This window comes from Limanda limanda, chromosome 4 (genome assembly GCF_963576545.1).
Source record: "Limanda limanda chromosome 4, fLimLim1.1, whole genome shotgun sequence".
Lineage (NCBI taxonomy): Eukaryota > Metazoa > Chordata > Actinopteri > Pleuronectiformes > Pleuronectidae > Limanda > Limanda limanda.
In genome coordinates, this window is record NC_083639.1 from 26,122,618 (window position 1) to 26,136,676 (window position 14,059).

General features: G+C 42.9%; 2 protein-coding genes across 2 annotated transcripts in view; one reads left to right on the forward strand and one right to left on the reverse strand.

Annotated features, from left to right (window-relative positions):
• atrip (ATR interacting protein) overlaps positions 1 to 2,063 on the forward strand; it is a 14,072-nt gene extending 12,009 nt beyond the window's left edge. Inside the window, exons 13-17 of the mRNA XM_061070098.1 lie at positions 280 to 416; positions 581 to 672; positions 854 to 940; positions 1,022 to 1,298; positions 1,626 to 2,063. Of these exons, the coding sequence (XP_060926081.1) occupies positions 280 to 416; positions 581 to 672; positions 854 to 940; positions 1,022 to 1,298; positions 1,626 to 1,693 (661 nt within the window). The 3' untranslated portion in view covers positions 1,694 to 2,063. The remainder of the gene's footprint in view (positions 1 to 279; positions 417 to 580; positions 673 to 853; positions 941 to 1,021; positions 1,299 to 1,625) is intronic.
• A 517-nt stretch (positions 2,064 to 2,580) lies between these two features.
• On the reverse strand, positions 2,581 to 10,138 carry trib3 (tribbles pseudokinase 3). The gene is made up of 4 exons (XM_061069580.1): positions 9,628 to 10,138; positions 6,049 to 6,327; positions 5,662 to 5,954; positions 2,581 to 5,271 (listed from the first exon to the last, which is right to left on the reverse strand). The coding sequence occupies exons 2-4, from the start codon at positions 6,325 to 6,327 to the stop codon at positions 4,785 to 4,787; spliced, it is 1,059 nt and encodes a 352-aa protein (XP_060925563.1). The 5' UTR covers positions 9,628 to 10,138; the 3' UTR covers positions 2,581 to 4,784.
• Between the last annotated feature and the right edge of the window lie 3,921 nt (positions 10,139 to 14,059).

A 14,059-nucleotide genomic window follows, 5' to 3' on the forward strand; every position in this document is an offset into this window, starting at 1 on the left:
GTCCCTCTCTGTCTCTCTCTGTCTCTCTCTGTCCCTCTCTGTCCCTCTCTGTCTCCCTCTTTCTCCCTCTGTCTCTCTCTGTCTCTCTCTGTCCCTCTCTGTCCCTCTCTGTCTCTCTCTGTCCCTCTCTGTCTCTCTCTGTCCCTCTCTGTCCCTCTCTGTCCCTCTCTGTCTCTCTCTGTCTCTCTCTGTCCCTCTCTGTCCCTCTCTGTCCCTCTCTGTCCCTCTCTGTCTCTCTCTGTCTCTCTCTGTCTCCCTCTGTCCCTCTCTGTCTCTCAGGTTGCAGTGTGTGTTACCGGTGATGTGTGCCTGTTTGTCAGCAGACAGCCGGTTGCGGACAGTCACCCACTGTGTGTCCGTCCTCGTGTCGATGTCCGACCACCAGACGCTCGCTGGACGGCTCTGCTCTCAGCACGGTGAGGCTGACTCTGACAGAGCTGACTCCACAAGACCTGAATCTGAATCTGTGTCATTTGATTGTTGTATTCAGCTCCAATAGTTTCTGCTCCAAGTGATTTGAATGAAATGAAAATGATCTTCAGCTGAATTTTAACAGCGTTTGTTTGCTTGTTTCATTTAGACCCCTGTGTTTTCCTGAAGTTATTCCTATATATAAGAATCCGACCAGACAACCGGGCAACACAGAAAGATTGGATTCTGCTGGACCTGCAGGTAACTCAAACACACACACACACACACACACACACACAAACACACACATGCATGCACATACACTGCAGAGACCTATTTCAACCCTTAAGGAGACGTATTTTGTCTGAACTTTCACAGTGAAGCTACAGTTTTTACTCAAAAGACTTTTCTAATGGTCCTGGTCGTCGTTGTTGTGTCTCAGGTTGTTCGTTTGTTGAGCCGACTGATGACTCAGCGATCAGAGAGCTGGAACACACACCAGCACAGCAGCTGTCAATGTTACACCGAGGTAAAACCGTCTCCGTCTTTATGTAGCGACACGAGCCCGAGTGTTGCTCCTTCCAACGCGAGCGTGTCCTGTCTCTCTCAGGTGGTCCAGACCGCGGTGATCGTCTTCCACCGTCAGTGGCTGGATCTCCGTGGTTCTCAGGAGACGACAGACTCGGCGACCCGGTGTCCCTCGTTGCCGTGGTGGCACAGCCCGGCGGTGTCTCTGCTCAGGGAGTGTCTGCTGCTGCTGCACTGGCTGCTGCTGCATCACAGGAGCTTCTCCGAGAGCTGCCGGCCGCTGCTGCACATGTACGACCAGGTGATCCCTGCGGTGCGAGACACGCTGAAGAAGATCCCCGGGCTGAGCGAGAGCGAGGGTACACACACACACACACACACACACACACACACACACACACACACACACACACACAGCACTTTTCAAGTATGATCATAAAACTCTACAGTACGAGCTACGTTGACCTATTCACATATAAACATTTATAAAAAGATCTTCTTTACGCTGCCATGTATGTTATATGGTGCTTGTTATAATAAACATGTTATTTTATGGTTCACCCCCTGTTGCATCCCACAGTTTGGTGACAAGGTATTATACCTGGACATTTGTTAGTCCGATGTAATGCGACATCCCGGAGGAAGCAAAGACTCATGTTTCCCGCGCCCTGTTTCCTTTCCGTCAGAACTGGCTCTGGAGGAGATCTGCCGCTCGGAGGGAGATGACACTGATGACATGGAAACTGAGAACTGACCGTGGACGTGACGTTTCAGTCACGAGGACACAACAGAGACTCTGGTCAGACATGTCTGAGGAAGTGAAGGATTCTTAACTGAAGCAACTGACACTGGCAGGATCTTCTGCCTGATGGGATTTCACAATAAAACATAATTTGAGTTTGTGTGCAGCAGCAGCAGCTTCACCTGCTGTCATTTCATTCTTCTGTCTCACAGTCGGATTGTTTAATTTTTAGTGAGGTTTCACTCACTCGCTTAAATAGTTTAAAATTCCACGATTATTAATGTCTGTACCTGCAACAGAAGTAGTGAAGTTTGTTATCAACCCAACTGTTCAATAAATAATAATACATTTTTACAAAATAAAGCTTGAATGAAGCAGTTGGCCTTTGCATTCATGTTTGTAGGATTTAATTGTGATGGCTACTCTCTTCCTTTCAATTACTGTTGATGAATTTAAAAACAGATTAAACATAAATGAGTGTCTGGCTGATAAGTACTGCTGTGGGGGGGCGGGACCTGCATCTTCAAATGGAGGATTCAGGGACAAATTTCCTCTTTGGACGCCTTGTGCTTCTGGGCATGTTGTGGGCGGGGTTTGCAGGTTGACCATTTAACGATTGGTTAAACTCAGACCTTGTGAATTAACTTTAAATATATGTCCTGTGACTGAAGGAGAAATGCTCCAAACTTGTGGAAGTTTCAAATACATCTGACATGTTTTCTTACAGAGTTAATTTGACACCTTCACAGTCTGATAAACATCAGCACAAGACTCGGCTTGAATCTGAAAATAATTGTAATTGCATCAAGATAATAAATTCAAAAGCTCAACCTGACTCTACATGTCAATTTCAAGATTTAATTAATTAAAACCAAACAAAAGCCAGCTCGGAACCAGAGGAGTTTGTGAAACATCTTTATTTTTTCTCACGCTGTAGCTGAGGTGTGTTTCATACAGTTTTATCAGTTTAAGGCAACAAACTGGCGGCTGCAGCTCTGTGGGATCGTGATGTCCAGCTTTAGTCCAAGGAAACCCCAAAACTTCAGAATATCAGTTCAATTCTCTCAAGATTACAACAGTTTTCTCACTGCGATTCAACATATTCAGTCCCGTTATTCTGATCCTGGGTCAGAAATCATTTTGATTGTCAAACAAAATCACTCCTGTCATCTGAAATAAGCCAGTTTTTGATATTTGTAACAGTTATGATGTTTGGTCTCTGAAAACTTAAAAACCAGCTGGTTGCTATTTCAGGATAATCATTCTTGTCAGAAACAAAATTAGCAAATTAAGCTTTTATCCTAAGAAAACAGAGCTGACATACATTTTATTCTGCTTAACTGTTAACTGTGGCTCTTTGCTGGCGACTGTGAATTTCTATTATTAATCATTTCAGTTTTTCCAAAGAACGTCAGTTACGAGTGATTTATTTTAACACTGAATCTTCTCTTATAATCCCAGGAAGGACGTAGCGAGGGGGTTAAATACTGAGAGAATTAAGCGGTTCAGGCTCCTTCAGTGTTCTCAGTGGTTTCTTCAGGCGGTCGCCACCAACTCCGTGCATCAGAAACTGAATCCATCAGATCAGGTGTTTTAAAACTATGGAAACCAGATTTCCAGCAAATCCCATTAAAAAAAATATCAACTTTGTGTCAGTTCTTCTCTTCTTACTTTCTGGTCGGGTCTGTTTGCTACTGAGGATATAAATACTTAAAAAGTGGTTAAAAAAATGCAGTTTCCTTTTTAATAAGCCTCAGTAACTCCCATGAAGAGCTGTAGTTTTTAGTAAATATTGTGCTGTGGATTTGTATACTTGTATTTGCTTGTGAGTATTTACAGCAGCAGTACTGTTGGTGTGTGTTGGATTGATTTAGAATAAACGACATTGTTGTAATGAAGGAATGTGTGTGCGAAGCTGTGAGTCACTGATGTGTTTTTAATAGTTTATACACAATGAGACATCAGATTTCACTGACAACATGTGTCCACAGGAGTTAATTCATAGTTTTTTTTATGGGATTTGCTGAAGACGGTGAAAATCCAGTATATAACCAGTTGTTCTTTGCATGTAAAAACACTCACAGATTGAGATTAGAAGGATGTTTGATGTAAAACTGCCTGACACAACTCAGATTCTCCCTGGTCAACGCTCGGATTAAACAATTCAGGAGTTGGCGAGGAGCACCTGAACGCATCGTTCCTGACTGGGTTAAGAACCCTGTGGCGTTTTGGGGGAGGAGTCAGTTCAGAGCTGGAAGTGAGACGCAGCCACAGACAGACGAAGGCACGTGAGGGTCAAGTAATCCAGGATCAGACCGTCTGCATGTGTTCTTCTATTTATATCTTTGTGAGGACCGTGGTGAGTGCTTGACAGATGCAGGACGTTATGTTGGGTTGATGGAAGGTTCAGGTTTAGTTTTCAGTCGCTCTCACACCGGTAGTTTGGTTCATTTGGTCCAAAAAGGGGCGGAAATAAAGAACTTGTTTTTGCCTTTTAGTTGTGAAAAGAGATTTTAACTTGATTGGACAGTTGCTTCATCATCAGGACCCGCAGCCAATCACAGTACAGTAATTGACAGCAGCACTTTAATGCGTCTTATGTGTGTATTTACATTTTTCAATGATCTCAAAGAAGAAGCTCATTATTATTATTATTATAAGATTACAAATGAATAAACTTGATTTGGACACTTTTCAAATAGCTCACAATCAGCAGAGGAATTTGTCAAAACATGAGCTTCACTCACTCTGGTTCCAAAATCTAAAATAGATCTCACTGCTTCTTGAGAAATTATGAATCATCTTTGAATATCACGCAGATAATGAACCACTTTATTCTCGTAATGTCACAAACTAATTGTCGTAATATTTCGGTGTTTTCTTCTCCTTCGAGTCGCCCTCAGACTCTTCTACCTAGCAACTAAACAGGCAAAGCTAATGGTCCTGTAACCTTGTGTTAACCGAATCAAACCGTTTTGGTGTGAAAGCGTTAAGTTAATGTCAGAATGGAGCTTATTTTTTTGTTGTGATGTTAAACTTAGTGTTGGGGGTGTTTTCAGTGAAGGTCCTCACAAGTATAGAAGTACAAACGTGTGTGTGTGTGTTAGTGTTTTTGGGTCCATGTCGGGACCACCTGGTCATCGTCCTCTGTTTGTTTGTTCTGTGTGTGTGAGGCGAGCTGCGTCTTGTGAACGCTGTGATGTGGCGTGACGGGATTGGTCAGCCACGGGTGCATCAGCAGCTCCGACGCCTCCAGCCTCTCCTCGGGCGACTTCCTCAGCATGCAGCCGATCAGACACTTGGCCCGAGGCGACAGCCAGGCCGGCACGCTGAAGCTGCCGAGGCGGATCTTGGCGAAGAGCGCGGCGGGCTGCGTGTCCTGAAACGGGTACCGTCCAATCAGCATGGTGTACAGAGACACGCCCAGGCTCCAGACGTCTGCGGCGCGTCCAGAGTAAGACCCCTTCCCATTGGTCAGCAGCTCGGGGCCGACGTAAGCAGGACAGCCGTGTCTGTCCGTCAGGGAGTCGTCGTTATCGTTGGCGTGAAGAACGACACAGTCGTCAAGGCCGAGCAGGGCGAGGCGAGTCCTGCAGGAGGAGACAGATCCGTTTAATCAACTTGTTTCTTTCACCAGTACAACAGGTTCAGCTGCTAGCTGAGGTCTGTGTGAGTACTCTGTGGTATCAGTAGTATCAGTAGTATCTGTAGTATCAGTAGTATCTGTAGTATCAGTAGTATCTGTAGTACCAGTAGTATCTGTGGTATCAGTAGTATCTGTAGTATCAGTAGTATCTGTAGTATCAGTAGTATCTGTAGTATCAGTAGTATCTGTAGTACCAGTAGTATCTGTAGTATCAGTAGTATCTGTAGTACCAGTAGTATCTGTAGTACCAGTAGTATCTGTAGTATCAGTAGTATCTGTAGTATCAGTAGTATCTGTAGTACCAGTAGTATTCTGTTGAGTATCTGCTCCTCACCTGAATCTGTCGGTGAAGACGAACCTGCGCAGCTTCAGGTCTCTCAGCACGACCCCGTGGCGATGGCAGTGCATCACCGCGTTTAGCATCTGGCCGAAGAGAAGCCCCGCCTCCTCCTCGCCCAGGCGCTTCCTGCTTCGGACATGCGCGTGCATGTCGCCATGGTGACCGGGAAGGAAGATGTACACTTTGTCCTGGCCAATCACCACGTCCTGCAGGCCGCAGATGTTGTCGTGGTGACCAATGCGAGCGTAAGCAGCCAGCTGCTCCTGGTAGCCACGCAGAGGACGTACCTGTAACCATGGCGAGCGGACAGTTAGGACAACAGTTTTTGACGCTAAAGACATCATTGTGTTTGTGTTTTTTGTGTGTGTTTGTGTGTGTTACCTGGCAAGTGTACTGCTGTTGCGTGTGCTCGTGCACGGCCCTGTAAGTCTCCTCCCCCTCACAGCGTTCAAACAGGAAGTACGAGCCGACCCTGGATGGAGAGTCGCTTTGGCCTGACTTGGGGGCGTGGATCCTGGGACTCACGCAGGGCGACAGACCGGGCGCCAGAGGGGGCGGGGCCAGGCGTTGTCGTTTGCATTTCAGAAAATTGTCCTGAGGCTCGTCCAATAACCTCTTCAGACACATTTGGGATCGGGCTGTGGCCACGCTCATGCTCATCTGTGATTGGAGGAGACAAGTGACAACATCAGGTTAATTAATACCATTGAATAATAACTAAGAAATGTCAGCGGATCCACGATGATTAATCTGAATCTTCTGCTTCTTATTCACTGTGTAGCTCAGATGTATTTATATTGACCTCCTACATGGAAGTTATGTTTTTCCACCCCTGTCTGTTAGTCTGTTAGTCTGTTAGTTTGTTAGTTTGTTAGTTTGCAGACTTACACAAAGGAAGTTGTATCAGGGATGAACTCGTAAATATCGGTCCAGATGTGGATAAAACGGCAAATCCAGGACTTTTCAACACTAAAATTTTATACATTTTTGTTGTTTTCCTAGAGAATAGTTCATGAATCTTGATGAAAAAAACATCAGGAATAGAATCATGCACAGATCTTGATCTTTAATATATTAAGTGTCCTGATATCTATAAGTGAGATCTATAATTTGAGATTTTTTCTGTCCCACACAACTGTTCTTTATTGTTGTTTAACTGCAGCCTTTCTGCTTGACATATTCCGTGTTGCTTTATAAATATATATATATATATATATAAATGTACCATTGAAGTCATTTAGCTCATCAGACCACTTCCTTTTTTAATTCCACTACAAGAACAAGACATGTGCAGGATTGTTTGGTCCTTGAGTGACATGTTAAACATTTCAAACTCTCTGGCCTGTCAGGTGAGCAGCTTGTGAAAACACACACACTCACACACACACAGAGACACACACAGACACACAGAGACACACCCATACATTAATAAGAGTTATACCAGTATCACATCTCAGTGTGTTTCTGTCTCCGCTGCTCATGTTACTGTTAACGTGTCTATAGGCTTCATGATGCAACTTCCTGTAAGCTGACAGACGCTTCAGCTTTCAGATCGTTGCATCAGAGGACAACAGTTTATAGTTTAAACAGGCTTTAAATACAGTCAACACCACCCCCCACCCCCCCCGACCTCACACACACACGCACGCACACACACACACACACGCACACACACACACCCAGTAAAAAGAGTGTGTCTTAAATAAAGTTTTTCAGAGCCCGGAGCTGCCGTGGCAACGCTGTGTGGAAACCTGATGTTGCCCAACGCTGCTTTCACTCTGGTGACACAACCTGAGTCAGAGCGTCACCGTGGCAACGTCATTCTCCAACACACACACACACACACACACACACAACAGGGAATCTGCTGGTTGATGTCTCATCTCTGTGACTGTGCAATCGGAGTCTGACCGAAACAGAGACTAAACTCATTTCTCCTGCAACTTGGCTGCTGCTCTGTGAAATCTCTCACTCAGAGTTCACTCTATGAAAACCACAACATTGGTCCTGGGTCTATTTATATACTTTGGTTATTCTGGGGACAAACTGGCCTCCACAATCCAAGAACTACTTATAGACCAATTAAAAAACTACAACTCCCCTATGAATTAAATTGATATTTGTCTGTGTAACTTAGTTTATTCCATCGTTAGGCTCTCTGAAGTTTTGGGATTCTGGGAAATTCAAGTCCAGCAAACGGAGCTAACAACTGTTTTATCCAATCATATGGAGTGAGCCAAATTATCACAATTATCAAGTTTTAGTTTTAGTGAATCTCAGTTTGGATTTTGGACAAGATATTTTTAGTTTCTGGAACAGTTCCTGGACACACTCGGCCAATCACGTGACAGCAGTGCATTCTATTCTTTCTGACCCATTCTATGCATTCCATCGACTCCACTGCTTATTCCTCGAGGGGTGAAGGGTCAGCAGCAGATCACAGGGACAAACATTCACACTCACGTTCACGACTATTTCGAGCCGTGACCCCGGGTCTGCGAGTGTTTGGAGGAAGCAGGAAGAAAACCCACTAGAGAAGAACATGCAAACACACAGAGAGAACGCGGCTGACGCAGGATCTGACGCAACAAAACAACACAACACCGCGAGGCTCTGGTTGTGAGGAAGTTGAATAATAACAGCCAGTCATGGTTTTGAATGGCGCCGCCGGTCTGAGTCCTGTTCATCCTTTTATGGTCACGGCCTCTAATGGCCACTTCCTGCATGAGAAGGCTCCTTGTCACAAAACCAAAACCGAAAATGATTTTAGTGAAGTTCAGTTTAACTCGTCAGTCGCCGGATGTGTGAGCAGAGCTGGGTTTTTAAAAACAAAGACAGGAACTGCTCAGGGTTAGTCTCACGCTCACGAGAAGATTCCACTGGTTCTGATTCTGACTTCAACAAAAACTCTAACAAATGTTTATCTGAGAGTTTCACTTGACTCCTTTTGCTGTATTTGACAGTAAATATTGTAAAGTTTGTGATATCTGTCTTAATTGTGATTCCTTGTGATGAACTGTTTGTGTGACTTATATTTGTAAAAAAGTCCCAAACCTCAGTCTTAAGTATTGATGCCCTGATCAGGCTTTTTATTTATTAATTTATTTATTTACTTTTCCATAAATATCTTTTTCTAAATGTCTGATTCACAGTTTTTATTATAGGCTTCCTCCCTCAGGCTCTGATTATAACTTTTTTTAAATACATCTTCTGCTCAACGTCAACTCAACAAAACAAGCGTCAAAAAAACTGTTTTTGAAGTTAAGAATAAACTTTTTATTCCTCAAGTTAAACTGAGAGAACTAGAGAGTTTCTTTTAAACTGTACTCAGGAAGTGATACATTTTTTGTATTACTGATTATGACTGTATTCTGTGTGACAGCTGCAGTACTTTGCAGATTTAACAAACAAAACAATGTGATGAACTGGAGCTGGATGATATGTTTCAAAACAGATCAACATAAAAAAAACTCATCAGTTGAAAGTCATAATTCTGATGATAAATGTCAGTTTATGTGACTTTAAAAACAATAAAAATCTAAGTTGGATCAGATCTGTGTTGTAGATCTCGACTGAACTGAGGAAAGAAAGCTTTTCGTCTTTTGTTATATTGATTAAAATGATATTGTAGTTTGTTTTGTTTTGTTGATATTCGCTTAGAACCATAATTCAGATAATAAGATAAGAGAAGATAAGAAAATCCAGTATTAGTCCCACAATGAGGAAATGTGCAATATTACATCAGCAAGAGTCAGTAAGTAACAACAAGTAACATGCAATGCTTAAATGAGAGGAAAATAGAATAAAAACTATAAGATACAGTATGAAAACAATAAAGATACGTACTGGATTACTTCTGCAGTTCTTATCATGGTATTATAAATATCAATTAATCAGGAAACTTTACAAATTGACAACTTTTACCTGCACCATAACACAGTATTTCAGTTTCAGTATTACCTTGAGTTGCTGGTGGAGGGTGCAGGGTGGGGGGGCAGCAGCAGCAGTGAGGTGTGTGTGGGCTTGTTGGTCCGTTGTGAGTCCGTTGTGAGTTCGTGCAGGAGCAGAGACACAAAGCAACAAAGTGGAAGCTGCAGCTCTGAGTCTTTGTCTGAGTTTATTATTGCGTCTGTTGCGCAACCTGTCGTCAGTCACTCATCCAGCTGATTCTTCCTCTGACTCACAGACTCAAAGTTTCATATTCAAACTCATAAATACCAATCCAACTTTTTCCTTATAAATAAGCTTAATTGGGGGGAGGGTTTTTTTCTTCTTCTTCTAATAGAATCCGGTGGAGCAGCCGAACCGAGCCGAACAAAGCCGAGTCCCCAGCTCCGTGTCCTCGGGTATGAAGTGGATCCAGGTCCAGTCCCCGGGTCGCGGTGCGCTTTGAATCCGCTTCGGAGCGTCCGGACCTCGGCTTGTCCTCGGACCACGAACCGAACACAGCCTCCAGCGGGACAGACGGGGACTGAGGACTCGGCTGGGACTCGGGTTTGTTTGGTTCTCACGTTGCTTCCTCCCGCGGTGTCGTCATCCGGAGGGGCGGAGCTTTGATGTTGCAATCCCGAGCCGAGCAGTCGTCAGAAAACAAGAGAGTGAGCAGTTTATTAGGAACTGGCACACAGAGGGGCATACAACACACATGACGGTCGGTAAGGAACCCAAACACAGAGGGTCATACAACATGCATGACGGTAAGGAACCCACACACAGAGGGTCATACAACATATATGACGGTAAGGAACCCAAACACAGAGGGTCATACAACATACATGACGGTTTCAACCAAACATACAACATATATGACGCTTTCATACAGGTTCAGTCACTGAAAACAAAACAAAATTCAAACAATTCTTACTTTAAAATACCATAAAATAGATTTAAAGTAACAGAAAAAAAATAAAATAAATATTTAAATCTAATAAAGTAGATTTAAATACAATTTGTATGAATAAAACATATAATAATTATAATAATATACCAACTTGTAGCTCTCATATTCATATGCATCCAATGCAGGAAAAAATAGATTAAAAGGGCAATAATAACCAGAAAAATAATAAAAAGAAAAGCAAAAGATAGATAAAATGGGATAATAATAATATAACGATAAGAATAAAAATAATAAAAAGAAATAGCTAAAATTTAATTAAAAGTACAACATAAATATAAAAAATTAAAAATGTACATGAGAGAAGGGCTCTCGGTTGAGTACATAGCTCCTACAAGGCCCAACAGTAATCTTATTAAATGACATTTCAATTCACTAGATCCTGTTTTCATTTGGATCTGCACCAAATAAAAGAGGCCACTTTGCAAATTGCACACACTCATAAATATCATTTTCCTAAACAGATCCATGAACTATTTTCTGCAATATCAGCGAAAATGTTGAAAAACGGCCAATCTCGCAATGTGATAGAAAGTGGAAAAATATATATATAAACCTCAATCCGCCTCCTGAACCATATCCACACCAAACGTGAAGCAGTTCTCTCCTGGATCCTAACAGACCCCTCAGCAAAATGTTATGGAAAGTTGGGTGAGTATAGTTTGTGCGAAATCCTGCAAACTAGTAGACAAACAAACAAAGCAAACCTCAACATGGATGCAAGAAAATAACATCTACAAAGTTCAGTAATGATCAGTGTCTGATAACAAAGTGTTGAGATTCAACTTTAATGTGATTAAACATATTGTTAAAGAATCTATCGCCTGAATAAAAATATATATACAAAGATGGACGTCTCCACTTCTCTCCACTATCGAGAAATGCAGCCAAAACCTCCTGGATGAGTCTCGTGGGTTGAATGAGGATTATGAAGATGAACAGGATTGTGTCTCATTTCCCCGCCCACTGAATCGTGCATGGACGTAAATAAACAGAGGTGCATTCCAACGCTCAGATGTAGGCAGAGGAAACCGGTTGGGGAATTTGTTTTCACCGTCTTTAAAGTGTATCTTTCAACTAGGGCCCGATGTTTATATAAATGGAAAGTTACAAACCTTTGGACTCTGCTCAGTCGATCGCTGCAACACGACGGCAGACTTCCTTTCTTTTTCACCAATAAAATGCTTAATCTGTCATTCTGGGTCTTTGGTAAGAACCCAGCATCATTGCTCTGAGTCTTTGGACATATTGAAGTCCTGTCCCAATTCTCACCATAGCGCCATCACTTGGTCCTACGTCTATGTTTTGTGCGGTGAAGTGAAGTGTTTTCCTATTTCTCTATGTGATGTAGGGATAGTGACCATCTAGTCCTTATTCAACCTTAGTGTATTCAGGACGCCCCTTAAAATAAAGGGGTAGACGGAAATCTAACCCTAACCCTACCGCTGCAGGTAAAAGGCTCATAAATGTAAGTATGAAATCCTGCAAAATAACCATAAAAATGTTTAAATCCAGCGGAATATCTTAACTTAAATCACGTAGCAAATGAAAACTCCTTCCTCCGTCTTTCACTCCGATTCCACCTTCGTCTTTCCTCGACAACCTTCCCCCCCCAGTGAGATACACGGCTCTGGATATGGAGGAGCTGCACACCAGAGAAGCTCTTTGAACGCTCGTTGCCTAACTGTCTTTATCTTTCCCTCCAGGGTTTGTTTGACTGTGTCACTGTAGTTACTGTATATTCAATAAAGAGATATTAGTGTCAGTTTATCAGTTTGTATAAAGACCATAAACTAATGTCACCTAACACTTATGTAGGTTATATCAATATATAATCTGTGTCCTGAAGCTGTAAAAAGATAAGAGCACGTGTTCAGGGCATTTCTCGACTCAGAGTTCACAGAACAAGTCAAAGTAAACTGTGGCTCAGTGTGAAGCTCGTGCTCATGAACATGCAAACAGCCGGAGATCAGTGGGACTCACGGCTGACAGCTGTTTGTGGAAGTCACACTTTACTTCACCTGCCAGAGGAGAGAATAAAACATTATGTGGGTCGTCGTTGGACTCATTAACACGTTGACTGTGCAGCCATGTGCAGGAGGAACTCACAGCCAGCTGAACAGCAGGAATGATTACACACAAACACAAACACACACACACACACACACACACACACACACACACACACACACACACACACACACACACAGACACACACACATCAGGTCTTTCCATGTACACGTGGATTTGTGACTAATCCCTGCAGGAAACTAACAACACACCTGCTGTTCTACAGGAAATCTTCATTATGTAGATTTCCTGAGTGTGTGTAGCCAGCTCCGCTCCGATTGGACAGATTACAAGCAACAGGTAAAGAGCCTGACTGACCTGGTTACACACAGACACACAGACACACACACACACACACAATACACACACATAGGGAGCAGGTTATCTCCACTCTGTTGGCGTGTTTTTACGCCACATGATGAAATATTGAAGAAACAGAGGAGCAGGAACACTGCTCTCTGCATGCATGTGTGTGTCTGTGTGTGTGCGTGTGTGTGTGTTTGTGCGTATGAAACTTTACTGTCTCTTTCATAACCGACGTGATGAAATCAGAGGCCAAGTGTCTGACTCAATTATGGCCTGCCAGAAGAACACACACTGAGCTAGAACAGCACTCATAGCACACACACACACACACACACACACACACACACACACACACATACACACACACACAAATAACACACACGATTGTTCTCGCTCCTCCTCTAACACACTCTGTCCTTGTTCTCTGGATTATCACCTGTCCGACACATGTGCTGCTGTGATCTGCATCTGAGCCGAGCTGCTGCTTTAAATCCACTTTCTGTGAGTCGACCTGCCGTCTGCTCGCTTTATCCCAATGAGTGTGTGTGTGTGTGTGTCTGTGAGTGTGTGTGTGTGTGTGTGTGTGTGTGTGAGTATGTGTGTGTGTGTGTGTGTGTGTTGTGCTTCAGGGCATCTTGAGGGGTCTCATGCCGAGTTGATTAAATTGTGCCTAATGCCAGTTAACGTCCCGGGGTGATTAGTAGATGATAAAATATCCCGGAGCGTTTTCTCAGCTGTGGAACCCGGTGGTCTTTACTAAGTGCAGATTAAATCAGCCAACAGCAGATTCCTTTTTTTCCACAGTAAAAGTTTATGTTGGTTTCATTAAAAAAGGTAAAATACATTCATGCACATCTATGTGTCTGAGCCGTGTTCGACTGCATAAGAGAAAAGTTTTCTGTTTGTAACTAAACCTGGGCACAAACCTCCACCAAAGACTTTCTACTCAAGAAAACACATTTAAATTCACTTAGATCTCTTCACGCGTTTGTTATTGGATCTGCACCAGATTTCATTCACTCATAAATATCAGCCCCCTAAAAATGTTTGATATAAAAAAATCAAGATCCATGAATTATTCTCTGAGAAATCATCGAAAATATTGACAAAAGTTATTTA

Bases quoted from the DNA above. Each gene is read 5' to 3' on its own strand.
- trib3 (XM_061069580.1), bottom strand. From the start codon at position 6,327: ATGAGCATGAGCGTGGCCACAGCCCGATCCCAAATGTGTCTGAAGAGG. The intron at 5,955-6,048 runs GTAACACACACA...CCATGGTTACAG, and splicing joins AACAGCAGTACACTTGCCAG to GTACGTCCTCTGCGTGGCTA. The intron at 5,272-5,661 runs GTGAGGAGCAGA...CTCCTCCTGCAG, and splicing joins GTCTTCACCGACAGATTCAG to GACTCGCCTCGCCCTGCTCG.